The 27440-nt window shown below is 41.7% G+C and overlaps 5 protein-coding genes across 8 annotated transcripts in view; 1 reads left to right on the forward strand and 4 right to left on the reverse strand.

Annotated features, from left to right (window-relative positions):
• The window catches only part of usp24 (ubiquitin specific peptidase 24), a 34847-nt gene extending 31988 nt beyond the window's left edge, over positions 1-2859 (forward strand). For all 3 annotated transcript variants that reach the window (XM_085263638.1, XM_085263639.1, XM_085263640.1), the window contains one exon: positions 229-2859. In XM_085263638.1, coding sequence (XP_085119764.1) covers positions 229-291 — 63 coding nt within the window. In that variant the 3' untranslated portion in view covers positions 292-2859. The remainder of the gene's footprint in view (positions 1-228) is intronic.
• A 1475-nt stretch (positions 2860-4334) lies between these two features.
• On the reverse strand, positions 4335-12967 carry pcsk9 (proprotein convertase subtilisin/kexin type 9). 2 transcript variants are annotated; one of them, XM_085263642.1, is made up of 12 exons: positions 12654-12967; positions 12127-12318; positions 11066-11198; positions 9866-9999; positions 9624-9765; positions 8681-8877; positions 8397-8580; positions 7674-7850; positions 7441-7589; positions 7183-7348; positions 4891-5057; positions 4335-4808 (listed from the first exon to the last, which is right to left on the reverse strand). In XM_085263642.1, the coding sequence occupies exons 1-12, from the start codon at positions 12825-12827 to the stop codon at positions 4614-4616; spliced, it is 2010 nt and encodes a 669-aa protein (XP_085119768.1). In that variant the 5' UTR covers positions 12828-12967; the 3' UTR covers positions 4335-4613. The 2 variants fall into 2 exon arrangements, with proteins under 2 accessions (XP_085119768.1, XP_085119767.1); XM_085263641.1 differs by having other exon boundaries at positions 7441-7592.
• Positions 12968-14222: 1255 nt separating this feature from the next.
• bsnd (barttin CLCNK type accessory subunit beta) lies at positions 14223-15540 on the reverse strand. The gene is made up of 3 exons (XM_085265934.1): positions 15350-15540; positions 15180-15250; positions 14223-14575 (listed from the first exon to the last, which is right to left on the reverse strand). The coding sequence occupies exons 1-3, from the start codon at positions 15524-15526 to the stop codon at positions 14464-14466; spliced, it is 360 nt and encodes a 119-aa protein (XP_085122060.1). The 5' UTR covers positions 15527-15540; the 3' UTR covers positions 14223-14463.
• Positions 15541-16539: 999 nt separating this feature from the next.
• Positions 16540-19269, reverse strand: LOC146546604 (uncharacterized). The gene is made up of 3 exons (XM_085265933.1): positions 18861-19269; positions 18357-18691; positions 16540-16699 (listed from the first exon to the last, which is right to left on the reverse strand). The coding sequence occupies exons 2-3, from the start codon at positions 18617-18619 to the stop codon at positions 16540-16542; spliced, it is 423 nt and encodes a 140-aa protein (XP_085122059.1). The 5' UTR covers positions 18620-18691; positions 18861-19269.
• A 1306-nt stretch (positions 19270-20575) lies between these two features.
• On the reverse strand, positions 20576-25691 carry LOC146546605 (uncharacterized). The gene is made up of 2 exons (XM_085265150.1): positions 25007-25691; positions 20576-23077 (listed from the first exon to the last, which is right to left on the reverse strand). The coding sequence occupies exons 1-2, from the start codon at positions 25318-25320 to the stop codon at positions 22834-22836; spliced, it is 558 nt and encodes a 185-aa protein (XP_085121276.1). The 5' UTR covers positions 25321-25691; the 3' UTR covers positions 20576-22833.
• Between the last annotated feature and the right edge of the window lie 1749 nt (positions 25692-27440).

A 27440-nucleotide genomic window follows, 5' to 3' on the forward strand; every position in this document is an offset into this window, starting at 1 on the left:
ACCGCCCACGGTTATTATTAGAGGTGGATTTGAAGCTGTTTCATTCTTCTCCAACTCCCGCTGGGGCTGTCAGGAAGCCCACACAGCCCCAGATTGTCACTTGTGCTCACATAAAAACATTATAGACAATCGGTGTGTTGAATAGAAATTATAATCCTCCTGGCTCTGCCTAACAGATGGATAATTCAACTTTTTTTTTTAATCCAACTTCCCTCTATTCTACCACAGGGGTCAGAGTCTCCCATGATGCTCGGTGATTCTAAGAGCGATCTAGAAGACGTGGACCCCTAGGTCGTCCTACCAGTGGGATCCCTCCAAAGGAGAGGCAGCTCCGGGAAGCCATTCGAAAAGGCTGCACTTTGCCTCTGATTGGTCAGGACATTTAGGACTCCACAGCAAGCCAATCAGAACATTTGTCTCGGTCGCTAAGGCAACGAAGGAGCTATGAATAAATCATGAATTACTTCCTTTCACATGAGCCAAGGCGATGATGGAGATGCATTATCATAAAGGGCAGCAGAGTTGATTAGGGTGGGAAGTGCAAATAACCTTCCACAATCATGGATGACTTCAGTTTATCCTTTTATTCATTCATTCACTCAGAATGACAGCAAGGTGGAGGATGGGTTTGGGTTGTGTTTTAACAATTTTCTGCTCATGTTTGCCAATTTATCTACATATTCATATTGTAAAGATTTTGTTCCATAGATGTTATTTCCAGTGTAAGATAATATTTTAAAGTGTCCTGTGCTCTTCTCTCACAGCCATGCAAATTGCGGGAGGTCACATTTAGCTGCTCTAGAGGAACTTACAGACAGGAACACCTCCACATATGAGCACTCGGGAGGGAGGGTGGGTTTAAGTATGCACTTTATAGTCCAACCCATTCTGTTGTGATGTACAGCAGCACTGGTCAGTTCCTCTAGAGCCTCGTCTTCTTTTGCTTTTAACAACTTATATTTGCAGTGCCACTTATGCAACACATGAGAGCCCTGATGGCAAGCCAGTCTGCCTGTGACTTGACCTTTGACCCTCGGCCACCACAGTGTAGCCATCGGGATGCAGTAGGGGGCTGGTCCTGTTGTATGACGGTTCCAGACCCTCAGCATATCTGAAACAAGCAGTGCCATGGTCAGTACTCTCCCTCCACTCCTCCTCCTTGCTGACAAGCGGCCTCGTGTTCTGGATTTTATTCTTTTTGTCGCTTTGTTTTATTTTCAATGCCACTTTTCTTTGAATCTGGATGAATTGAATTACTGCAGAGGATTAGGGACTCGAGCCTTATGCAGGAAAAAGCTGATCTGGAAGAGCGCAGATCAGTTGTGGTGGGCCATCAGTGCTGCCTGAAGGGGAGCTCAGGAGCAGGTTTTTATTTTTAGGTGCCAAGGTTACACACACACATGCATACAAAAACTAGAACTTCTGAAAAACATGCAGGCGTGTGTCACTCATTCACTTCGCTCACAAAGACAGAGAACAGGTCCTCTTCACCTCACTGTTACCTCTGCTTTATCAGGTTTCTTTTTTTTCCGATGGAGTTTACATTTTGCTTTGCCTTTTGCTTTTGTCAACCTTTGGAAACACACACAGAGGAGCTAAACCCAAATGTAGCTCTAGTTTTTACTGGAGAGCAACACCCATGTTACCATCATCCCTGCCCCCATCATCGGGAGACTTGAAGTGCCTTAACCTCCCGATCTCCCTCCCGTCTCCCCTCGGACACTGTCTCGTCACATCTCCGATGAGGTACGTCCTCATCTGCTCCACCCGTGACGCTAAACCAAGTGTCTCCTGTGGTCATGTAGAAGGGCAACAGGGCTTCTTCCTTTGCATTATTCTTGAAACTACTACAGGGAATTTCCTCTGTGTGTTGTGACAAAGGACTGTAGGAATGTAACTGTTGACTCTGTGTGTGAATGGGGAGGTGGGCGTGGAAGTTTTACCCAGTAACACAGGGTTTAGGCAACACGACAGGGTTCTGATGATGGTAAAATGCTGCTTCTCTTCACTCTGCACTCAGACAGAGACACTTTGTAGATAATTCATGCTAGGTAGTTTTAATGAAGTCACGCTTTCACTAACATGTTTTAAGACATGAGCCTAAACTTGCTTAGCAGATTAGCTCTCAGCTTTAACAGGTCAATGTTTACAATGTAAGGACCTAGGAAGCTACCATGCAAAATGATTTTCTGTTTGAATCAACGTGCGATCAATCCGCTGGCTCCTCTGCATCCGAGAAGAGGAAAGACACTGCTTTAGCCCTTCCATGCTCCTCCACCCCATTTCCTCTCATTAGATGTGAATGTCACATCGTGCTCTCCAGCACGTTTGCATGTGTGGCAGTAAGTGATGGTGAGGTTTGTCTTTTCTGCGTGATGGAAAAAAAACAAAATCAGCCCCCACCCCCTCCCCATGTTGTTTGCTGTGTAATTTGGTATCATTAATGTCACAAACACACGCCCCTTCACAGTGGCTGGTTATGGGCGATCTGAAGGAGCTGCATGCAGTCTGTGCCAAGTGATTACATGACCATGGCAACATGAGTTGCATTCAGCCAAGAGTTTTGTTGGTTTGGCCCTCTGCTACATCACCACAAATACTTAAAAATAGAAAAAAAGAAAAAAACAACAACTTCAAAACAATCTTGTTTTAATCCTGGGATGCAGGGAGGGATGGGTAGGTGCGAGGTTAGGGATTGGCATCTATATGGGTTTTTACTGTCATTCAATTTTGAAACTTCACTTCTGACATCGCAAGACTCTGTAATGCATGTTAAGACTCAGTTTTAATTTGTACATCAGAGTTTGATTAAGGGGAAATTTGATATAAAATAAACTGGAATGCACAACCTTTTGCAAATATTGTCTTTATGCATTTCTATATACTGTCCCATGATACAACCGTAGACTGTATATAAAAGGCGTAACCTCTGTGACATCGCCAGTTGTTTTGTGAAGCTTCAAACTGAGCATTTTCACCATCTTAGCTCTTTTAAAACAAGATAATGACAAACTTGGAGGCCACATTTCAATGTATTATCTTTGTAGACACGAATAGGAACTATAATTCACTAAATGAACACCAGCTTGTCTTCAGCAAGGCTTGAATCTACACGCTAAGGTCTTAAATTCATCAGGAAAGCTTTTACTAGGCAAACAAGCTAAGGACCACTTTCTCATTCTATTAAACTGGACTTCTCTTTGCAACTAGATGCACACAAATCCACACATACTTTTTTAGTCCTGGAACCTACATCCATCTTTTATATACAGTCTACAGCACCTTAAAAACATTACCTGTGGCCCCAATGTTGATACTGATATCAATTTATGCATCAGAGACAGTGCACAACAGATAATTTAATTTGTTTACAGCATGGGTTTTGAAACTTTTGGTGCCCATTTGTGTAAATTGCAATAAACAGCTCATTTTTTAGCAGGCCTGAACTTGCCTTGAGGCACACCATTTGGGAACCATTTACAGGTTACAGCAGACCAAATAATACAAAACAAGAGCAGTTTCTTTTATGTTTTAGAACTCATAGAAGGCTCAGGCTTCTAAGTTTGACCATTACAGCTGATGGATCAGGTCACTAGTTAAATGGTTACAAAAAATGACATAAGAAACAAACACCAACTGAATCTTTAAGAATGCTGATTCTAAATCAGAATAGCTTAAATCTTTAATTTGTACCTACTCTGCATCCTGCTAACAGAATTACACACATGAATTCAGCACTAGCTTCATTTACTGTATTCTGGGTAAACTTTGTTTTTATTTTTTATCAGTCTTTGGTCATATAGGTTCAGTCGGATAGAATGCTGTCTTGTGCCAATCAGACAGCTAGCTGATTGGCGCAAGCTAGCTGACAGTGGTTTATATGCTTCCTTTTGCTCTTGTTCACACTGACGTCACCCACCTGTGTATCAGAACTAAGTCTCTAACTGTGGAGCCATAAAAGCCACTGTCACAATAACACTCTGGGTAGACATGAAATTTGTTTAACTGGTGTCCCTACTGTTAGCCATTTACCTCATTTTGTTTCCACCTACTGTTTCACAAAATGAGCAAAAGGTACCTAACTTGTTAATCAAGCAGGCTGATTACCTGCAGCTGTGCTGCACAAGACTGAGGAATGTCAGGAAATCAGTGCATACATAACACATGCTAACTGTGACAACCTGTGGTGCACATCATCATGTTTTTCCACTCTAAAACACACATGGCTGACACCAGAGCTTAACATTTTGATTTCATTTGTTCAGTTTATTAACTTCTAAACAGCATGCGGATGGTATACCCGGTAAATACTACACTATTATCCAAACCGTATGTTTGTGAAAGCTCTTTTTATTATAACTGTTTTGTAAAAAGATACAAAAATAGCTTACAGGTTGTCAAGTCACATATAATATGTGCACTGGAGCATAATCTGGCGTAATCCTAAAACTAAAACACACACAAACAGCTTTACAGAAGTGCTTTAAGTGAATATTAAGGATGTTGAGGTTTCTCAGAAAAGTGTAAGGGGGTTTAAAACTGACCAAAGACAAAAAATGGCAACGTCAAAGCTGTTTCAACGATGTTAGAAACCAAAGTGAGGTGAAACCGGATCAGTGAGGTGTTGCAGCTTGCTGCTCTGGTGGTGCGACACGACAGCAGACGGCAGCACCCGCTGCTCCATCCACTCCCGTGACACCATAGACATGGCAACTGTTTCCCTTGGCAACTGGCCCCAAGATAGCAGAGCCTCGAGAGACGAAACTGCAGTCTGTCAGAGTCCAGCCGGAAGGACAGGAAACCTCAACCTGAAGGAAGACAATAACTTCTGAGGTAACTTCCAGTAGCTGATTCTCAATGTTTTTACTGTGATTTTTTATTTTATTTCACCTGATCTTTGTCAGCTGATATGTTTTCCAACAGGTTGCACTCGAGAGATGGAGCATGGCAGCATATCGCGTGTGATGTGACCCCCTCTTTCACCGTGCAGCGCTTCCCCTGGCTGTGACGTGGATGCGAATCAGATGAGATCTCAGCTGTGGACATCGATGTACACCCTAGAGAAGAATCAGCTGAATCTTTAAACACAACGAAGGAGCAAAGAACTTTAGAGGCGCTGTTGCCAAGCATTAACTGATCCTTCATACCGTGTACATTATAACATACCATAATAGACCCATTTCTGTAATATACTCACATATCTATATTATTGCTAATATATATTGTAATATATCTATATCACTAAAGCACTTCTGGATGGATGCAAACTGCATTTCGTTGCCCTGTACCTGTGCATGTGCAATGACAATAAAGTTGAATTCTATTCTATTCTATTCTATTCTATCCTCCTCAGAGAGACCACTATGGAGGCAACCAATGAGAAATGTAATGTAAAGTAATTTAAGTGCTCTAATGACATTTGAAAAGCTGCTAGCTGGCAATTGTGCTGGCTAGGGTTACATTTTCCTTTCAGGGTGATTACCATGGGAACAAGCATACCTGGCTAAGATATTCTAAATGCAGCAGCCTGACTTTGACTAAAAAATACAGATTATATACCTGAGGTGCATCGCTTCAGTACATCGACAGCAACTAAATTTAAATTAATAGACTTTGTTTTTGTTTTTAAAGGGGGCTGACATTTCATCCCACTTCCTATATCTCTTAGTGTGAAGCTGGAGGGAGGAGTCTCTTGGCTAAACTTATCATAAGCAATATCAACAGTGTTCAAAGAGCTGTATTCATTCTGCCAGCTATTAAACCATGATCTCTGATTACTAATTTAAAACAAAAAGATATTAAATAAATAATTTTTTCCTCCACATTTTCCCAGATGCTTTCTGGAACATTGTTTCCTTGATCTAACAGTATTAGATTTGTATTAGTATTTATTTATTTTTTATTTTTTTTATTGTTGGTATGGATAAAATAAAATCTGAAGAGCCCTATTCACTGTCTGTCCACTATATTGGGTACAAATGGTCATGATCATATCACTAATCACATCGTAGTTGAGACAACCTGCTTAACTTCAAACTAAGACTCCTAACACACTGAAAACTAGTTGAAATTAAATTAATACAAATATTCAAAATAAAATAAAATTTAAAAAAAACAACAGCTCTGCACCAGCTATATTTTTATGTAATCTGTACACGTGTTCATGAAAAATAGATAGGACTTGTTAAATGGAAGATTAAGTCCAAATTAATAGTCTTTAACTACACCTCATCAACTGCTAATTAATGCAAATCAGCTAATCACATAGACCCAGAATAGAATGTTAATTTTATTGTCTTTCTGATGTTGGTGTTCTTTATTGTTACTGTCATTTCATTTGTTTTTTTTTTTGTTTTTTTAGTATTTATATTTTTATTCTTTTTAGTTTATGTTCAGCACTTGGTCAGTGCTCACTGTTTTTAAAGTGCCTTATAAATAAAGTTAGCTTTGATTGGCAAATAACTCAAACTGAGCATCAGGGCATCCGAATGGGGAAGGAAGGTGATTTAAGGGATTTTGAATGCCGTTTGTGCTAGAGTGGCTGGTCTGAGTACTTGACAAACTGCTGAAATACACATAACAATCTCTTGGATATATGCAGAGTGGTCAGAAAAAGCCTACCTTAGCACTATTGCTGACCAAGTCTATCCCTTTATGGATAACGCACCATGTCACAAAGCTCACATCATCTCAGAATGGTTTCTTAGACAATGACTTCAATGTACTCAAATGACCATCCAGCACATGTGGGATATGGTGGATCAGGAGATTTGCATCATACATGTGCAGCCGGCAAACCTGCAGCAACAGTGCGATGCTGTCATGTTAATATGGTCCAAAATCTCTGACGAATGTTTCCAGCACCTTATTCTATCTATGTCTATGCCATAAAGAACTAAAGCAAGGTTAAAAAAAAAAAAGAGATCAACCCAGTACTAGCAAGGTGTACCTAATAAAGTGTCCTGTGAGTGTAAATATTTAATATATTACCCCTTTGATTTTTTTACGGTAATATTTTTGCAAAATTATGAGCTGATAGTTGAACTTCTGGTTTATAGACACACATGATGGTGTCATTTATTTTCTCTTCTAACTCTTAGCAAGAAAACAAGTAAGAGCTTCTCCTAAAATGTCAGACTGACTGCCTCATTCAAACTCCTGCAGCTTGTACACGTGACTCACCGGTCAGGTGGTGCTGGGGGCCGACGCACTGAGCAGCTTGTCCTTGCTCAGGACTAGCATGGACCTGGCACTGCAGACCGCTTATCACACAACAGCGGGCCACAGCATACACACCTTTACCTGCTGGACCATTATGGGCAATACACTCCATGTGTCCGCTGTTCATCTGTAAACACAGGGGGTGAGGGTTTGTCCGTAGACTTATAGACTTTAGAGTGAAGTTATTGTTGATATTATGGCTGATGTAACTGAACTAACAGTGATGGTTTCCCCCACACGGACGCCTTCAGGAGCATAACTGCTGCAGCCCATCATTTCCTCCCCTTGACGACAGCGGCTGATGACCCTGTCGGTGCTCGCGACTCCTGACCTCTCTGACCACACTGACCGACACAGTAGCTCCCCATCTGCTTGTAGAAATAGGAACGCATATGTGAACCACATATAGATACTATAAGTCTGTGTGTGATAAAGGAATGTGAGTCACTAACTTGGTGACGTTTTAATAACCGGAGGCATGGCTGCTACCAGGTTTGGCGTAGTGAGCCGATGGCTTTCGGACAGAGATAGGAAGTCGATAGTGTTGCTGATGGAGTAATGCAACATCATATGGAGGACGTGCACTGGTGATGCAATCTGACTGGACGACAGGATCACTGCTACGACACCTACACAGATAAAAACAAATTATGAAGTAATTGTGCTGTGACAAATGGTAACGATACTGATGTGCAAAAATGATTTATGCACAACCTTTCTTATGCAACCTTAGTGAAGATATCTCTATTTAAAGCAAGCTGTACACATCTGTACACTGCATACTTGTATGCTAACTAGTGAAAGTCTTCTGAGTGATCATTAGAGAGAAAACCTTGATTTGTCAGCGCAAGTGAAATATTTGTGGATGCACAAGTCAGTACTTTTAAAGTTGTTTTCAGAAATCTCATGCATAAATTTATCTGCAGGCTTAATGCCTCTGAAAATCATTGCGGGATTATCAAATATAAGATGTATTACAACATGCAACCAATCCCAGGTGTGGAGACACTGCTACAGCTGCTTTCCCTGCAATGATCTATAATATGCAATTATATTTTTTCTAGTGTTTATGTGATTTTTTTTGTAAGGATCATTGAGTCTGTAATAAAAGAATGATTGATATACCAACAGCATACACAGATTGCTTTTGCGTGCGCGTGTGTGTGTTTGCGTACCTGCAGCGTGTGCAGCAGCCTGTGAGGTTCCACTGCGGGAGGTGAAGCAAGTGCTGCAGTCACTACTGGCACTAATGATGTCGTCGCCGGGTGCAAACAAATCAACGCAGCGGCCGAAGTTGGTACCACCTGCTCCCTGTGACATGAGCTGGTCCATTGAGTTAACTGCCCCCACTGTGATGACCTATACACACACACACACACACACACACATGAAAGGAGGTAAAGGTGAGGGTCGCGTGTAGGTGGGCCAGAATGTGATTGCATTTTCAGTGTTAAATGACCTCAGGCTCTGAAGCAGGTGAGTAGAGACAGGCATCATCTCTGTAGTTGCCTGCTGCGGCGATGACCACAGCGCTGTTAGCCACCATGTCTCGACAGGCTGTGTTTAATGAACGGCTGAGGCCACCGGCAAAAGGAAGCAACACGACTACTGCATCCACTGGGCGGGCCAGTAAAGTGGCTCGAATGTATTCCATTCCTGACAGAAAGGGGAAAGGGACAATCTAAAACCTCATACACTCAAGAAAAATTGGAAGTTTTACACTGTGGTCATCTTCCTTTTCTCTTTCAATACAGTTAATGAAATGAAAGTGTGTTCTAAAAGTCTTTAAAACCAGACTAAGAGTTTATAGCTGCATGGTTAGGGATCATTGGTCTCCTAGGGATTCATACTACCCATAATTATTTATATTTTAACACAAGCAGTCTGACCTGAACTTCTCAGGTTTTAGAAGAAGAAGAGAAAAGTCTGGTTCTTCTGTCTGGTGAACAGAGACTGAAGAACTGCTGCAGTTGGGGTCTTTTTTTAATTTTATTTTTTTCTACAAATATGGGCGTTTTTTTCTACCTGCAGCTTTAAATCAAAGTTGCTGTAAGAGTGAAACATGGCGCTCATAATGTAGATTAGAATTCTGTACACTGTAGATGATGGTTGCACTACCTGTGCCCACAAAGAACCAGTCAACAGCCAAAATATTAAACATATGACCCACTCATGTTCTTGCAATAACTCAGTTATGACACTCCCCATGTATATCTAGAGGGAAAGGGCCAGAGTCATAGTCAGAAGATGTCCTTTGGAAGACAATGTTTTGATAAAACTGAAATATTTTTCATGCCATCCACAAGCTGTGTCACCATGACCCAAGAGAAAGAAACTCAAGAGTTTTTGCTTGGCTCTGGTAGTCTTTAGTACAAAGTACAGTTCAACAGTTTCTGTCTTACCTGCCAGAGCTCCTGAGACGGTCCCTTTACCCTGACAGTTGAGCACACGCACTAGGTTAACAGCAGCCCCTCGAGCAACACCTGAATCTGATCCACTCACAATACCTGCCACGTGTGTACCATGACTGTCACACTGACTGGCCTGTAGTGGAACGAGGATTTAGAATGTTATTGAGCTGCAATTGCAAATACATAAGTGCTGTTGAATTGAAATGTTTCATTTGTGCGTGCATGTGTTTAACCTGTCTGTGAACTCTGACTCCATCCTCTTCAGGGGCGTTATTGAAGTCTGTGATGAGTACCCGTCCTTCAACCTCTCTGTGAGAACTCTGCACACTGCCATCCATCAGATACACCTGCGTCCTCCCTCCATCATCTGCAGAGGACAGATGGTGAATTTGACATGTAATTAGAAAATGCAATTTCTGAGGGGAGAAATCTCAGTGTGGTTGCTGTTGGAAAGCTGCACTGCTTGATGGATATCTGACAGCTAAACTGCACAAATGGCTCAGATGTCATTTAAATGGAAAAAAGATCATTTTTAAAGCCCCATAAGCATTTAGTTCCAGTGACAAATGTTTGGGAAGATGAGAAAAAAAGACCTGGTTCTTTGAGCTCCTGTCCATCACAGTCTAAGGGCTAGTAAATTTATACAAATTAATGTTTCTTGCATTGGCATTGAGACTTCTAGTAGATAGTTAAATGCAAGTTCAACACCCTGGTTCAACCACAGATATTATATACTACTTCATGTGAAATACCAAGGAACAGGCCTCACCTGGCCATGAAACTGTCAGTCCATTTTCCAATTATTATTGAGCCTCTGAAAATGTATCTGTATATAAAAAATGGATTTACTTCCCTAACAGATAATGCTAATTTGAATGCTAGTCCACTGTGGCGGTGCACAAAGGCAAAACTACAAAAATGGTGTCTTGGCCCAGCAAGTTATGGACTTAACTGTATTTAAGCTTAGCTTGAATTGAACTAACACAACACAGATATTAGCATGTAATTAGTTCTTCTGAAGCGGCTGCAAAGGTTGCCATGGTGATGGTGACCGTCGGGTGACTTCATAGAAATTAAACTGAGAGGCACCTTTCAATATCAGGCTTATTGCACAAAGACAGGAATTCCTTGTTGTTTACAGCTTGATATAATAAGAGAGATGATACTGCTGAATATGCTGCTGTAGAATAAATGTTCCTGTTGTCATAAATGTGGAAAATGAAATAAGAAAAGTCGTGTTTTCTGCTGTTCTTGAGCTGTTTACAATAGAAACATTGGGGTAGTTGTATATTACTCCAACCGCCCCAATGACTCCTGAAACTCTTAATGCAAAATGTTTTGTTTGCCTCGGTAGTTACATTGCTTAAGAGCGCACGTGGTTTCCTATATTTTGACGAAAAATACAGATAAGTCATGGACAGAGACAAACTCACTTGGAGGTCTGTATGTTCCATTTTCGGAGAAACCACCGTAAGGGTGCAGTAACCTCTGCAGGTTCCAGGGGGCGCTCTGAGCAAAGATGGATGAGTCCTCCTCTATGTAGTGCACGTGAGGGAGCTTCGCCACCTGACAGGAACACAATCAAACTTAACTGTGGGTGGTAAGGAATGATTAACAGGAAGTTGATTGTTAAATCAGGTGGGGGTAAAGCTGACCATTCTTCTTTGAAGTCTGTTTCACTGTTTCACGTTTTATTTGTGTATTTTTATTTTTTGACATAATTCAAGAATGCGCAGATACCAAAGGTGGGTCTACAACCTCTCAACTGTCAAGAAACTCTGTCTAAAATTACCACCAGCACTCATACTATACAGAGTTCAACTAATTCACGTTTTCTGTGTGTTTTTCAGCAAAGTTTCTGATTATTTTTGTTCAACTCCAACAGCTGAATGATTTCAAATGCTCCACAAAACCTCTTTGTTAACATTCTAAAGGCGGGTGAGGAGTTCTTTTACTTTAAATCTATACTTACTTATAATTTTACAGATTTTAAAATAAAAAACACATAAATACACACACACCTCTCATCATTCTCGGTCCATTTTATAAAATATATAATAAATAAATAATCGAAATAAATAATCCTGAAAACGCCGCCAATATTTAACCGAAAGTAGTACACTTTGTCTATCATTCATTCCAGACTCCCGTATTCTCACTTTATTTTGGTCAAGTAGGTCAAATATACACAGACTGCACAGACCTCTGCAAAAAGCTGCAGTCAGAAAATCCATATTACTCCAATCTTTTCTGCCATTAACTCGTCTTGTGCCAGTATACAATGTTACAATGTAACAGTGTTATTCAAGACTATAGCTGCTTTCTTAGATCTGCCTTCCACCTATAAGCTCTTAGGATGTCCCGTTCGGAATGTCTTAACCTTTAGAAAATGGATCTGCTATGATTTGACATCTATTTCCCTGTGTTCCCCCTTTTGCCTTAAAGGTTTAAATCACACTTTTTCCGAACACATCCAGTGAAGTGACGCAATTACCAGGTGAAGGACGTCACTACTCAGTTTGACCAGAAAGCCACGCAGTGCTCCTGAGTAGGTCTGCAGGATCTCCACCAGGTATCCTCTCCTGGCTGCTTTACTTCGCAGCCTCCTGATGGTCCTCTGGAGTTGAGACTCGTGCGTCCCCTGACGCAATACAACTATGTACTGTCCGGGAATGCGCCAGGCTACCTGGACAGTAAAAATAATGCAGCGCACATGTGATCTTCATGTCCACGTGCACAGGAGAAATGTAGCATGCGTGCAATAAGTTGGATCTATATATATATCTATATTGTGTGTATTGCGCTGTTTTCACAATAACACATGAATAAGTATTATCTCCCAGCATGTGAGCGCACATTTTAACGAATCTGTATCTCAAACTGGCAGCTTGTCAGGTACATCAGCAAAGATTGTTTGTTGAAATATTTGACCAAATATTTTACCCGTTTTTGGAATAATGACAGGTGCTGATGACTGAAGATGCGCATTTAATGCCTTTGACGCAATCACTATGCCATTACCTTGTTGCACCTGATGAACTCGGCTGCCGGGTCGGTTCCGGTTTCAGGATCAGTCCTGTCCTCGCCGACCAGGTCCAGGATCATCCCGTCGTCCTCGGTGTAGTCCTGTGCACGCACGGCCAGAGATGCGCACAAACATAAAGCCCAGCCAATCCAGGCTGAGGTGCAACGCATTCTTCACACCTCTTGAACTGTCCCCAGTAAAATGATAAAGAGAGCTATTAAATTACACCACTGATGTTTTTATTTTTTATTTCAGTCTGACTTATCCTGATGATAAGTCTCCAACAGCCGCGTGCCCTCTGTGTCTGGCAGTTAAGATAACGCCTCCAACAATCTATTCTGATTTTTTTTTTTTTTTTTTTGGGGGGGGGGGGGGGGGGGGGGATCCAACAATTGATTCTTATAACTTAAGGCGGGGACTGGTGACGTTTCCATGGCTCACGCCACCTCTTTTGTATCGAATGATTGTCCTCCGTTTAAAACACCTCTTACTGTGGAGGAGTCATGTTTCATGCCCCCCCAAACCACCCTGTAATTATTGCATGTCAATCTGAGAGAACACTTCCTCTCAGTTCAAGTTGATTTGTTGATGTCGTTTTAGCACGCGCACTTATAGTGAACAGTATGAGCTGTGATTGAAAGTCTAAGTACGCGTAAACTCATTCTCCGTGATTGCGCACTCACAGGGAGGCTACGTTTATTTTTCATAGGTTATCTATGTTGTTTTATTATCTTTACTGTTTGTTTGTTTTTTATTTAATACGTGCGCAGGACTGCAGAATGCGACGCAAAACGCGCGCGTCTCTATTTTACTCTGACATACTGTACGCGTTTTTAACTTTAAGCACTCAAAACTGTTAGCAGTTTCATACACTTTCATTTAAAAAGAATAAGAAAAGTAATAATTATTACGACGAGTTATATGTTTTTTGAAAAAACATTTTTTCAAAGCATGATCCCTTTTCTCTTTGAACTCAGGAAACTGTTACATAATACCCTCTGGGGCTCTGGAGGAGCCCAAATTCGACAAAGCTACCCGCTTGATTGTGTCACTGAGGTTGGTTTGGACTGAGCCCGAGGAATTTCACACCAGAAACACCAAAGTAGAATAATGAAATGTACATTTTGATTTTACAGCAACAGAGAAGCTACAAAAATATCTAACCTCTCTGCTATACATCATAAATTCTTGCATTGTGGAATTATTCTGTTATTACTGGTAATAGACTGGTAATAACGCCCGTTTTGCTATGCAAACAGCGTATCCACAAAGAGAGACATGCAGAACTCTACAAATTCCTGCTACCAGTTTCACTTTGTTCTTCAACAGTTGGTGGCAGTAATGTCTCAACAGGCAGTGTAGATAAGCGTTTTGAAAAGAAACACATGGAGATTTGTCACATCACGCAGGCTTATAGCTTATCCAGCTATAAAAGAGCACAAGTTCACTGAGGGGCCAAAATGTCTTAAATGAATTATTGTACACCGTATAAATGCAGTGCTGCACTCTGTCTAACAGACACACAGACATACTTTCATACAGTAAACAGTGCCATCTTCTGGAAATACTATATAACACTTAATTAGCTTTATTAAGCATTTCACAATGACAAGTGGTGCAAAACCGCTGATACATGGTCAGTTGCTTCCATTAGATGTAAAAAGAAAACAAAAGAAAGGCACATTCAAACAGCAAGATGTGTGAGCGATGCAGAAAGGAAGTATAAAAATTCATCGAGGGGACTCCTCACTATCCTGAGAGCAGTGTGGTACCCTGGAGGAGTCCTCTGGTAGTGTTGTCCCTCCCTCAGACCAGATGCAGAGTGGGACAGCTATGACACTGACTCTTCAGGGTCTCTGGGAGAAGTCTGACGCTGCTCAGCTTATGGCCACAGAAACCTGGCAGAACCTCAGTGTGTCTAAAATTAAATCAGAAGGGGTGGGGGTTGGGTGGGTGGGGGTACAGAAATAGAAGTCTGGTTCCAGTATTTTGTCCTCATTTTCTTACTTTTTTTTGGTGCATCAGAGACAGGGTTTCGCTGAGCATGCATGTCTCTATCTGGCTGCAGAACTCTCTTGTAATTGCAAACACTCATGCAGGAGTTGCACAGTACAACCTCTTTTTTTGACTGCAGCTGGAATAAATGAGGCTCAAGGATTTTTTTCAGAATTAATGGTTTTCAGCCCTAGTTTCCAACTAATCTGCCCCTTTCAGTCCCAACCTTTTGTCTAGTGGCTCTTCCTTTCCCTCTGTTCCACTTTTCCTAACCTCTCTCCATTAAGCAAACAGGACAATAATAAAATGAATATCTACAGTGATTTAGTGCAGACCCATAGCACCAGCCTGCCCACACACACCGCTGCTGTCGCCATGTTCACCCACTACTCGATGGGCACTTAGCATTCTGAGCTACTCTGACAGACCAAAGGGAATCATTAAGGCCTCAGTCAACACCCACTTGTCTGTGGCCCATTAGGATACAAAGTGAGCGTGTGTGTATGTGTGTGTGTTAGGGAGCGTACCTTTCATCTTCAGCCACAGGACCCATGATATTTTCTAGGCTTTTTTCCTGAATTTCATGAGCCACAATGACCTAATAAACACACAATCTCCATTACCAAATCTATTTCTTCTTGGCAACAATCACATATTTCCTGTCTCTCTATCCACTAAACACACACATAGCATATACCTTAGGATAGCATTGGCAGAGGCTCCACACAGTCCCAGCGCACACCATAGTGACACCCAGAACGCACAAAGTAGCAAAAACATGTGGCCGCTCCTGCATCATGATGAAGAGGCCAACTGCCAAGACACACAGGCCGGCCACTATCAGTCCATAACGATATGGTTTCCCCTCTACCATCGTACTGCTGCCTTGTCTCAAAGCGAGGCACCTGTCACGCAGAAAGGAAAAATTCTGTCTGGTACAGTTTCAGGGCTTGAAGGTGAGGGTGGAGAAAACTCAGTTAGAGTTCCACTCTGCTGCTTATTACAGCCTGCAGACAGCCTGCCCAGGTCGGGTATACAATTGCAGGTGTGTACTTGTACCTGGTAAGTCACCTTGCCTCAAGCTGCTGGCAAAATGAGTCTCACAGCTCTGCTTGGGAACAGAGTTGAGTCTACATTTATGTTTGCTTGGATTAGAAATGATTTTAAATATGTAGACATTTACATTCTTTGCCTTTCTGGCATTAATTTCTTTTTAAAATAAACAATCTCTCATTTATAAGTGCAACACCACTCGCAGGGAGCCTCGTGGCTAATAATTCACTCACATTTATAGTGAAATCACAACAGTATAAACAAAGCTGAGTGATGAACAACACTTCCCTGTTAAGGTTCTGCTGCTGTTTGGTAAGGCACTTTGCTTTGGAATATTCTACAGATACAAAGAGGAGCTGTGCAGCCGTGAGAAGGGGGGGAAAAGAAAGTTATTACGTGTGGAGAAGAGTGCCATGCAGCCACAGTAGTAGGTCACATAAATTCATGCAGGCCAATAAAATCCATCCATGAACTTGGTTGTAAAAGTTGAGCCTACAACATGTTGGTCTCAAGAAAGCCCCCCCCCCCCTTAGTACAAAGAGTAAAAGCAGTTGTAGTAATCATTTCAATTTCTTTCACAATCAGTCAGAACACACATAGTTATTAGACAAAAAGGCCAAACTGGGGCCCAGTCTGTAAAAATATTAAGTTGTTAACCAGCTGCAGTCTGTCGCTGTTTTTTGTCTTATGTTTGGGATCAGCGTGTCTGTGCTAAGGCACCTAAATGTCCCGCTGCAACGAGTTCACTGATAGCACCGGCTGTTCTTTCAAAGTCCTTGTGGAGAACCGCGGACACAAAAGGCACTGACATGAATTTAGCATGTCCACCTGAGCTTAAAGCTGTTCATTGCGCTCCTGGCTTTTCATCACTGCGTCGTAGGATGGAGGCGGCTCCATGGTCCACGGCGGAGGGGTGGACGGCATGGTGGGTTCAGGCTCTGGTGACCTGTTGACAGTGTCCGCCGACATCTCGCGACGTATTCTGTCCAATCTCCTAAATACATGGAGAAAGAGAGCCAATGAGAAGTTATCAAAAATAAATTAATTGAAAGCTCTGTGGTCGACTCTTACTTCACTTTTCACTTCAAATGCTTTTAGTGGGTTACATTTGATCTCCTTTCACACTTTCACACTCCACAGCTGCTTCTTATCTCACTGCTTTTCCAGCAATGTGTTTCAACTACAGGTGTTCGCTTCCTTTTGGGAAACACATTATGTAGATAACATTACTGCACGTAGAACCCCGAATTCTTTAATCCCTCAGACAGTACGCTGTCACAATGAAGCGTTACTTTGCGTTTAGAAATACTTATCAGTCTGAGTTTTGTCAGTGTCTGGGGGGAGAAAAGGCCCTGATGATGAAAACTCTGCTCTTGTCATCTCTCTTCCACAGACAAAGACCAGACTGTATCTTGTTTAAATTTGCAAGCTATCATAGATTACTGCAGACAGTGCCAAGGGGAGTCATTTCTCCACATTTACATGTTTGCTGTTTTCTCCATGACCTACTTCTACAATCAGCACATAATCAGAGAATCTGTTGCTTTCCAGTTCTTGGCATGTCAGACTGCACACTAAAACTAACACAAAGAGATCTGTTCAACAAAAAGACACTTGGATGGTGTGTTTGTGTATTGTTTGGAAGTGTGCTCATTTGTCACCAGCAACAGAGAAAGGGAAGTCTGAATAGCGACAGGATTACAGAAAAAGAGAGTTTTTCTCTTTCCTGAGATAATGTTGCTCCCTTTTAGCAAAGTTTTTACAATCCACCGAATCCCCTTTAGTGCCATCATTAGGCCCATTTGTGGTTCTGAGATAAAAATCTCGACAAAGACTGGACAGATTAGCACATAAATTGATACACACACGCTTCTCGTTATCAGCAGAGCTGAATCATTTGCCCAACTCTGGCTTATCAAGTTCCTGCAAAAACTAATGACAGCACTGTTATTTAAGATGGTCAACATGTTACACATACCTGCTGACTAAAAGCATGATGAGCATGTTTGCATGCTGACGTTGACACTCAGCACAGCCTTACTGAGCTGCTACAACTGTAGATTTCTAGTATTGTTGACTTATGATGCTGTCACAAGTTGCCATGTTTTTTAATCTTCGTTAGAAATATCAAATATTTTACACTCGACAAACAAAAGCATGTCTTGTGTTCTTTGCTGTCCTTATTTCTAATTTATCATCACAAATGGAACTTGTATTGAAAACCACTGCTCCAGGATATCCCTCACACTTTTTTTTTTGTTTTGTTTTGTTTTTTTAAAGGTAGTTTATAAAAGAGACTGGAAATACCCTTCCGAATATGATCAGGGATGGACTGTAAAGTGCTGAGTGGACAGTAGTAAAAACCTAACGACATGGGACCTGTAAAGAGGTGGAGGGGAGCTCCCCCAGACCGAGCAGATCTGCGGGCTTCACTGTGCCATTATGTTATTGTTAGAGCGTAGTATCTTTGTTTGTTTGGGGGTTTTTTTCTGGGGGGGCGGGGGGGGGGGTTGTTTGTTTGTTTGTTTGTGTGTATTGCTAAATTAAAGTACCTTTTTAAAAAAGAAAGAAAAAAAAATATTACAACACCACAAAAGAACATCTGTGTCCAAACGACTGTGAGCTTCTGTCTCTTTCAGCTCTGTAGGTACCTTTGTATTGCCAGTGCCTGCTGTGGGCTGAAGCGTGTGCCTGTCCGTGGGTGCAGCAGAAAGTGTCCAGGCACAGCAATCTGAAGATTCTTCATGGCCATGCAGAGTCCACTGACCAGCAGACCTATGCCCCCCAATCCCAGGAGCAGCCCAAGTCCAAAGAGCAGGCCTGGCGGCTGGACCCCTCCACCAAGGGCCATGACCGCCCCAGCAGTCATCATCAGCACGCCCAGACAAAGCAGCGTGCCATGGTGGACCGACATCTCCAGAGCTTCTGCGTTAAGGTGTTTACTTCTTCCAGCTACAGCTGTACCTTCACCTCAACCACAACCTGTCTGAGGGGAGAGAAACAAAAAGGCTAAGATGCAAGACTACAAAAGAGAAACTACACAGATGCAACATTACAAAATGAAAGCGACTTGAAGAGGAAAAACCGGATTGCGTGCAACATGTAAATGATCTCTCGTGCGTTCTCGTTGTGATAAACATCGATCCCCTCTCTACCTGATAGGAAGTCGCGGTGAGAAGATGTTCAGCTAATGCGTGGACTGAAAGTGTGACCATCACTCTTCTCCTTGCCATCAACTTTAACACGTGTGCCTGTTTCCCGATCTGTGAATAAAATGTGGGGAAAGCAGTCCGTCCGGTTCAGTCCGTATATCCTGAGAATCCGCGGCGCCTCTCTCATGATGTGCTCCTCTGCGTCTCTGCTTTATTCCCTCCCGGAAGAAGCATATCCGTTTTTGTTTTTTGGAGGGGAACGATTACGATACCGAAAATCTGTTGGATAGCAGCTGATGTCGCATGCTTGAAGAATACTGTGTGGCTTTCATCTGGCCCCAGCAACAGCAGCAGCAGCAGCAGGGACGTGCGCTGTGAGGAAGTGTGTTTTTTCCCTCCTCACTAGGAAGGGTTTCGGTGACGAGGAATGGAGGGCAGGGCGTCCACTGGGTCTGAACATTGTCACTTAGCCTATGTTTGGTAAAGCTGTTTGCACAGAGAGAGAGAGAGAGAGAGAGAGAGAGTTATAGCCCTCTCTTATACACGGGGCGATAAACTCTGCGTAAAGCAAGATATATAGGGTAGGCTATTAAGCCGAGCTGAAGAAGCGCCTGGTGGGGAGCAGGATGATCACAGCCTACAAATGAAATACAGGCTGATAGTGGAGGAAACGACTGGCTTATTATTAATGATTGATTCGGAGAAAACTGAAAATGCAGCTCCGTGACGCACGACTGCGTTAGTAATCGCTCCATTACTGATCATTATCTTTGATCTAACTTGTTACCTAAAGCACAAGTCTTAAACAAGGGTGTCAAACATGCAGTCCAGGGGCCAGAAACTACCCGCCCAAGTAGACCAATTTGGCCTACTTGATGCCTGGAAACAGGGGCTTTAATGATATGGGGAGAAAGTAGGTAGGTCAGACTACCCAGGATGATGGCAAGAGGGGCCCCTGCAAGCCTGTAATAAAAGTTTGTTTTTATTTTTCTTTCTTCTTCTTTTTTGTATTATTATTTATAAATGGTTAGGGTCATAATTAAATTCCCTGAATAAATCAGTTGGGTGACTGAACTTTGATTCCAAACAGATTAAATGGAAGTCTCAGTGCAACAGAAACGGTGAGAGCCAAATGATGCAGCACTGTGTGAGTAAAAGTTGCTCTAAGCAATCACTGGTATTGATAGTGGTCTCAGCTGAAAGCTCAGCAACATCAAGCTGCATTAAGATTTATTGAAAGTTAGACCAGTGGCTCTCAGCCAGTATGCTGTGATGTAAACAGGGCATTTTGGGGAAGCCAGTGTGTTTCAGGCTGATAACACTGTTTCCTGATTAAAAGATTAAAAACATTCATTTTGATAGTTTTAGTGAAACCCCATCAGACAACACATCAACATACATTTATATGCTCGTCTGCTGCTATTTTTTCTGATCTGTTCTCTATCAAATGTATCAATCACACAAAAAAGTCTGCAAATTGCATTTATAAATGCAGTATTTTGGAAACACGCTTATACTTGCCAAAAAATGCTAAATGCTTTATTTTCAGTTATTACACGGCAGTGTGGCAGTACAGCCTTAAATCCTGTCATCTTTCCTGGTTAATGAGACAATCAAACATCTGAGACTGTCAGCTTTTTTGTTTTTATTAAACAAAGTTGAAATCACACTCTCACAGAGACTGAAATCAATGCACAGTTCTCTCTTGAGTTGCCTTTTCCAAGCGCATAGCAGATACATGCATATTCAGAGCTAAACAAACAGTTCCAAACTACAGGGGAGACAACCATGATCCTGTGACTCATGTAAGCTGAAGCCAGCTGTTCCGTTTGAGAGGTGCTCATATGTCACTGTAGTTTATAATATAATAAACTGTGAAGAATAAATGACGAGCAGTCTGATACGCGGCAGATGACCAAGAACAGAAAAAAAATCCAGGGCTTTTTTTTTTTTTTTTAATTTTACGATAGAATGAAAACGAACTTGGAGAGACAAAAGACACAAACACAATCATGATTAACACCATAGTTTTGTCTAGTTTACTATCTTTGATTGATATGTTATAAACACAGAAGGGTACTTTTCTGCTTCCGAGTTTGAACTGTTCTGAAAAGTCTTTCTTGCTCAAAGTCTCCTTTCCCTAACTTCCTTGTTTAACTTTTATTCTATTTAAAAAACTAAAAGCATATAAAGGCATTTGGGGTTGATCCATTCCTCAAATCTTTAAAGTTGTAGATTTCAGACAGCACCTGAATGTCACATGCTTAAAGAGAAATATGTTTAAGGCCTCTAATAGTTGATTTCCATGTTGCACTGTATTACAACAACAGTAGTCATGTTAAAATGTTTTAAAAATGCGAACGCACAAAGGGATCCTACTAATGACAGCAACTGTGAGGGCACAATAGGTCATTTTGTAACCCTTGAAACTCATGCAGCATTGCCAGTGAGCTGCAGTGGTCTATCAAGCAGTGGAAAAACTCATATGGTTAGATGAGTCATCGTTCCCCTGCCCTCACCGAGCTGATGAGTACATGTGTGGCACATGAACTGAAGGATCGCTATTCCCAGAGAACATCTGCATTGTTTGAAAGCCACAATCCCCATCCCACAGAGGAGGATTATCCAGTTGTCCAGATCAGTTAAACAGAAATTTAAAGAAATGATGAATACAGCATTCCCAGTACTTTGTAGGTTTTCTTTTTCATTAAGTCTCCATGGCGCTTAATGTTTCTGGTGTGGGAAAGCTTAGCATAAAGGCTGGAATTTAAACTAACATGTAGCCTCTCATAAAACCATGACTTTTGTGTACATTTTGACTCAACAAAATGCAATATTGGCACTATTGGGTGAACATGTTGAACAGAGGCAGCCACAACCATGGACGACTGTGCAGCTGCAGACTGCACTCATCCAGGAATGGAGAGCAATTCCTCAGCAAAAGATCCAGACATTTAGGTAGTCCAGGCATAGATGGGTGACTGCCTGCATCACATCCACAGGACCTGGCATTGAATTTCTTGTGTATAAATATATCAGTGTTAGTTTAAAAAGCTTTAATTTGGTCAAATAAAGATGAATTTGGTATCTTATGCATTTAACCAAGACCAGCACAATGGTGCTGTTATTCAGATTTTACTTTGCAGCAACAAGGTCCTGGTTTTGAATCTAGCTGGTGCCTTTCTGTGTGGAGTGTGCATGTTTTTCATGTGCCTCCCTTTGTGAGTTTTCTCCTGGTACTCCGGTTTCCTCCCACAGTCAAAAGACTATGAAAGCATCTTAGCTTAATGTTTCTTTGTGTTAGCCCCACCTCTTGTCCCAAGACCACTGAAATAAGCTCCAGCCTCCAATGATGGATAGAAATTTAACCAAGTGGCAACACCATGGGTTGAAAAATGAAGCCACATGGAAGTTCCTTTAAAGACTACATAAGGCTGGCTCCAAACCTGAGGGGTCCCCATGTTGAAATGCTTGTTGATGAAATATGAGAACATGAGAGGAAAAAGTAAATGTTTTCATCGTGGTAGAGCAGACGGTTTTGATCTTCATCTCTAAATCTCGCCTTTTATCAACTGTACATGTTAAGGCTTAAAGTTGTAATTATTATTGCAGGTGGGGGTGAGCAGATGGCGCTTTGGTGTTTGGCTTCAGCTCTGATAATTCAAGTCACTCCATTGATCTAAATCTCTCTATGAGGTTTTGTGCCTTTTGGAGCATTTTAAGCAAATTATTTGTGCTCGTTGTGCTAAAGTTGAGGCTTCAAAATGGGACTTTGCAAACCAGTGTGTGGCATCCCTTCAGCCCCTTTTATATATACTCTCAATGCATTTAACCTTAGCATCATTGCATAATTTAAATTACAGGAAACTTGCAGAAAGCATGCTAAGACCAAGAAAGACCCATGCTTCAAGTGAGTGAAAAAGTTTGTTACTATGAAAAGAAAACTACAGCATAGTCTGAGCAGGATCCCCAGTCATCACACCTCAAAGCTGATCTCCCTTGACTGTCCAAACAAGGGCTCTGATGCCAGGTGTGTGTCTGAGTATGCACGCCGCAGGTGTGTGGAGCTACATGTTGTCTTGATGGCAACCTCATATGGAGGTGGGGGTCCCAGCCATGGAGGAGGATGAGGAGTTGGACTGAAACCACCAGATTCCATAATCATTGGGGGGTAGTCGAAATCTTCACCTCGAGCAGCATGCCTGTGGCGCTCCATCGTCCTACATTCAGAGAAAGTAAGACATCGTGTGAGATCATTCACATGTAACCATAAACTGATATGTATTACCGAATTCTGAGGTATCAGGGGTTGTAGAGATGATATGCAAGACTGTCTCTAGTGCTGCTTCCTGCCAAACAGAGGCCTAATTGTCACATTGACATGTTTAAAGTGATGCAAAGCTTTTTAGTCACCTCTGTAGCCTTGAGTCTTGCACATGTTTATTTCACTAACCGCCTCTAATCAAACAGCAGCAGCAGGTTGGCTGCCTTTGGATCACTAAGGTGCTTATTCCTGAGGCATGCTTGATTAAAGAAATAGCATAACTTTCTAAAATAAAGCAATATTTGAAGCTTTGCACAACACGAGTATTCATACTTGGAGAGAGACATCTAAGATCAGAATATTGTCATTTCTGATGTATAAATGTAAACTTAGACACTTAGTTCATCATAAAGACATAAACGGGGAAACTGTTAGTCTGCAGGTAGCACATTTTGCACACACTTTGCATCAACCAACCCCCTTCAAGACACATTTCTCTGTCAGGTTAATTGTAGATCTTTACTTGATGTAGGATTAAATCTTAATAAACAGACAATTGCCTTGAGTTGCCCAACATCATTAACTGTGACTTCCGTGTTCATTTATCAGAGTGCAAACAAGTACTTATACTAATCAGTCAGTAAAGCTACTTCCTTTATCCCCTGGTGGATTGAAAAAGCACGTTCTCCATAGGCCCACCTCAGTTCGAACACAGTTTCTCTTGGGATGTTTTGTGGTGTCTGGCACTGGGGTAGTGGATCATTTGCAACCTGATAATTATGGGTTGGGTTTTTAGTGCTTCTTCTGGCCCATCCTTTGGATGCTTAAATGCATCTATATCTGGGAAGTTGGAGACCAATGCAAGCCTTAGGTCTAGGACTAAGGGAACACTGTCCTGCAACAGTGTGTCACTGTTGCCAGGTGTGCTTGTTCTGCACCTTTTAGGTGGCTGGAAAATGAGGAAATAACACACAAATGAATCAGAGGATTCGGGTTTTCCCACCAAAAACACTGCATTGTAAGGAAATTATCTGTGCAATTCTCAGTGGAAAAACCCATTATATTTATACACAGCCAAGTCATGAGTCAGCATAGCTGTAACCAACATGTATAGTCTTTATAACAGGCAGTAGGGTGTTCTTGTTAAGTCTGTACCTTACACTATAAAGCACCTTGAGGAGAGTGTGTTGTGAAGTGGGGCTATATAAATCTAATAGAATAGCATAGAATTGAATTGAATTGAATTGAATTGAATTGAATTGAATTGAATTGAATTGAATTGAATTAATCTCCTGGTTCTAAATGTACCTTTAGCTACAGACACCAGTCTGGAGTCTGAGTCTTCTCATCTAAAGAGCCTGAGAACAAATAGTCTGTTTCTTTTAATTTGTAGTCACTTTATTTAGACCATTTTCTATCTTGTCTTTATGGTGTTAAAGTAATCGGGTATTTTGCAAGGTTGTTCACAGTCATCAGTGTGAAAGATGTCATTTCTTTCTCTTTAGATTTATTCGACCTTGTTTGTGCTTTTTGGCTAAAATAAAATTAAAAAACAGTACAAAAAGGGTGTGTCTAGAATAGACGACAATGTACTGTCATTGTATTTAAGCCTCTTTGACATTTAATTGTATAGAAGGATGCCTCTGTCCAAAAAGGACATGGATGACTGGGAAGTGGACAACAAGACAAAGCAGACATTAGCCGTGTAGATAACTGTCTCACGATAAGATCTACTCTTTGGATTAAATAAATGTCTTTTTTCATTTCTTTGTTTGTTTAGAAAACCTGCTATGAATAGTTGGACTCATAATTTCTAGTTTATGGTAACAAGATCAACAAAAGCAGATCTAATAATACGAACTGAGCTTATTTTTCTTTCACCCACCTGGGCAGAAACACTGACTGGGACTCTGGGAACCGATTCCCTGGGGAAGTGAAGTAGGCTTGGCCGGGGTAGTTGGTGTATTCGTACGAATAATGCGGGCACTCTTGGTCGTACTCGCTGTGGTTGTAATTAGCAGCACTTTTGCTGTTCATAGCCCAAAATAACCCAAGGATGAGCATGACCACCCCCAGCACCACACAGCAGAGGGAGAAAGCCTGCAGGCGACTCTGGGATGAAGTCAGGAAGGCTGTGGACCCCCCAGTCACAATGAGGAAGGCTCCGGTGAAGATTGCTCCATGATGCAGGGAAGGCATCCTTCTCCAGGACTGTTAACTGTTTCAGAGGTTACTGTGTGGCTGTGACCGGCTGGTTAGTGTCACTCACACATAAACAGACTCACAAAGTGTGTTCCCCATGCGCTCTGACACTGACCAGGCATCCAAAAAATTTACTCCACAGTTCCAGAAATCCTGTGACATGGAATTCCTCCTAATTTTTACTCTTTTGATCCCGTCATTTCCATCTCCATTACTGATAAAATACTCCTGATCATTCACCATGTGTGTTGGTTCTTGCTTTGTTGGTCTCCAGCAGCGGAAAAGTCCTAAAAGTGACAGTTTGTTGAAAAATAAAGAGAAATAAAATGTCGACTGCTTTGAGGCGCATCAAGCTAATGTTGAGTAGCTGTGTGTTTATCATCAAGGCAGATGGACGAGAGAGCGGCCGAGCCCATTAAGAAATCTTTACTGGCGCCCCACCCTCCCTCTGTCTAATGTGTCTGAAGGCTGAAGGGTACCACTTTAGCCCTGTGTGTGTGTGTGTGTGTGTGTGTGTGTGTGTGTGTGTGTGTGTGTGTGTGTGTGTGTGTGTGTGTTTCAGAGAGAAAGAGAGTAAGAGGGAGAGAGAGAGAGTGCCAAAACCACTTCTCTAAACATAAATGGACGTACTGGATGTAAAATAGACACAAGTTCAGTCCTATATCCTGTAACAATAATATGTTTTCCACATTATGAAACAATCCACATCACAGCAGCAGATCGTGAACAAGTTAGAGTGACATATAAAGGATGCTTCCTTTTAAAAAAAATTACTTGGAAGAGGATTTTCCATTTTTGCTTACCACATAGTTTGATGAAAAACACCTACTGAATTTGTTACAGGGTTAATTACTGACCAATGTAAACTTAATAATGGACACATTATTAAGTACACCTTGCTGGCACCATGTTTGACCCCCTTTTGCTTTAAGAGTAAATTTAGTTCTTTATGGCAAAGGTGCTGGAAACATTCCAGAGATTTTAACCGATGTTGACATGACAGCATCGCACAGCTGCTCCAGATTTGTTGGCTGCACATCCATGATGGGAATCTCCTGTTCCACCACATCCCAAAAGTGCTCTATTGGATTGAGATCTGGTGACAGTGGAGGCCACTTGACGAGACTGAACTTATTGTTGTGTTCCAGAAATCATTTTTGAAATGACTTGGGATTTGTTACATGATATGTTATCCTGCTGGAAGTAGCCATCAGAGGATGGGGACACTGTGGCCATTAAAGGATGGCAACAATACTCAGACAGGCTGTGGTGTACAGATGATGCTCAGTTTATACTAAGGGGCTCAAGATAATGCCCTAATCATTAAACCATTACCTCCAGCCCAAAACAATGATACAATGCTGCATGGATTCATGCTTTTATATCATTTATGCCAAATTCTCACCATACCATCTGAATGAAAGCAGCAGAAATCAAGACTCATTAGAGCAGGCAGCATCTTTCTAAACTTATGTAATGCAGTTTTGGTGTACCTGAATTGCAGCCTCAATTTAACATTCTTAGCTGACAGGAGTGGCACCTGGTGTGGTCTTATATTGCAGTCCATCTGCTTTAAGGTTCGATGTGGATGTAAAGTGCATTCAGAGATGCTCTGCTGCATATCATTGTTGTAACGAGTGGTAATTTGAGTTATTGTTGCCTGACTATCAACTTGAAGCAGTCTGGCCATAGTCCTTTGACGTCTGATATAAACAAGCCATTTTCACCTGGACCTTTAGGTTGTTGTTATGGACTGGTCAGAGGGCCCGGTGGCGCCAGTGTCCGGCAGCCTCGCCTCTGTCAGTGCGCCCCAGGGTGGCTGTGGCTACAATGTAGCTTGCCATCACCAGTGTGTGAATGTGTGCGTGAATGGGTGGATGACTGGATATGTAAAGCGCTTTGGGGTCCTAAGGGACTAGAAAAGCGCTATATAAATACAGGCCATTTAAATACAGGCCATTTACTGAGACCTGTCAATCTGGTATTATATTGTAGGAGGTATTTGTCAGGAGCAGATGAGGTTCAGATGAGGTTAGGGCGCTCAGATCAGAAATGACAATAGAAGCTACTTGATTTGCCTTTATGAAGACATCCCAGTCATTTGCACCAATGCATCC

This window comes from Mchenga conophoros, linkage group LG23 (genome assembly GCF_057382185.1).
Source record: "Mchenga conophoros isolate Kocher_MC1m ecotype Shallow Benthic linkage group LG23, M_conophoros_male_GT1.1, whole genome shotgun sequence".
NCBI classification, from domain to species: domain Eukaryota; kingdom Metazoa; phylum Chordata; class Actinopteri; order Cichliformes; family Cichlidae; genus Mchenga; species Mchenga conophoros.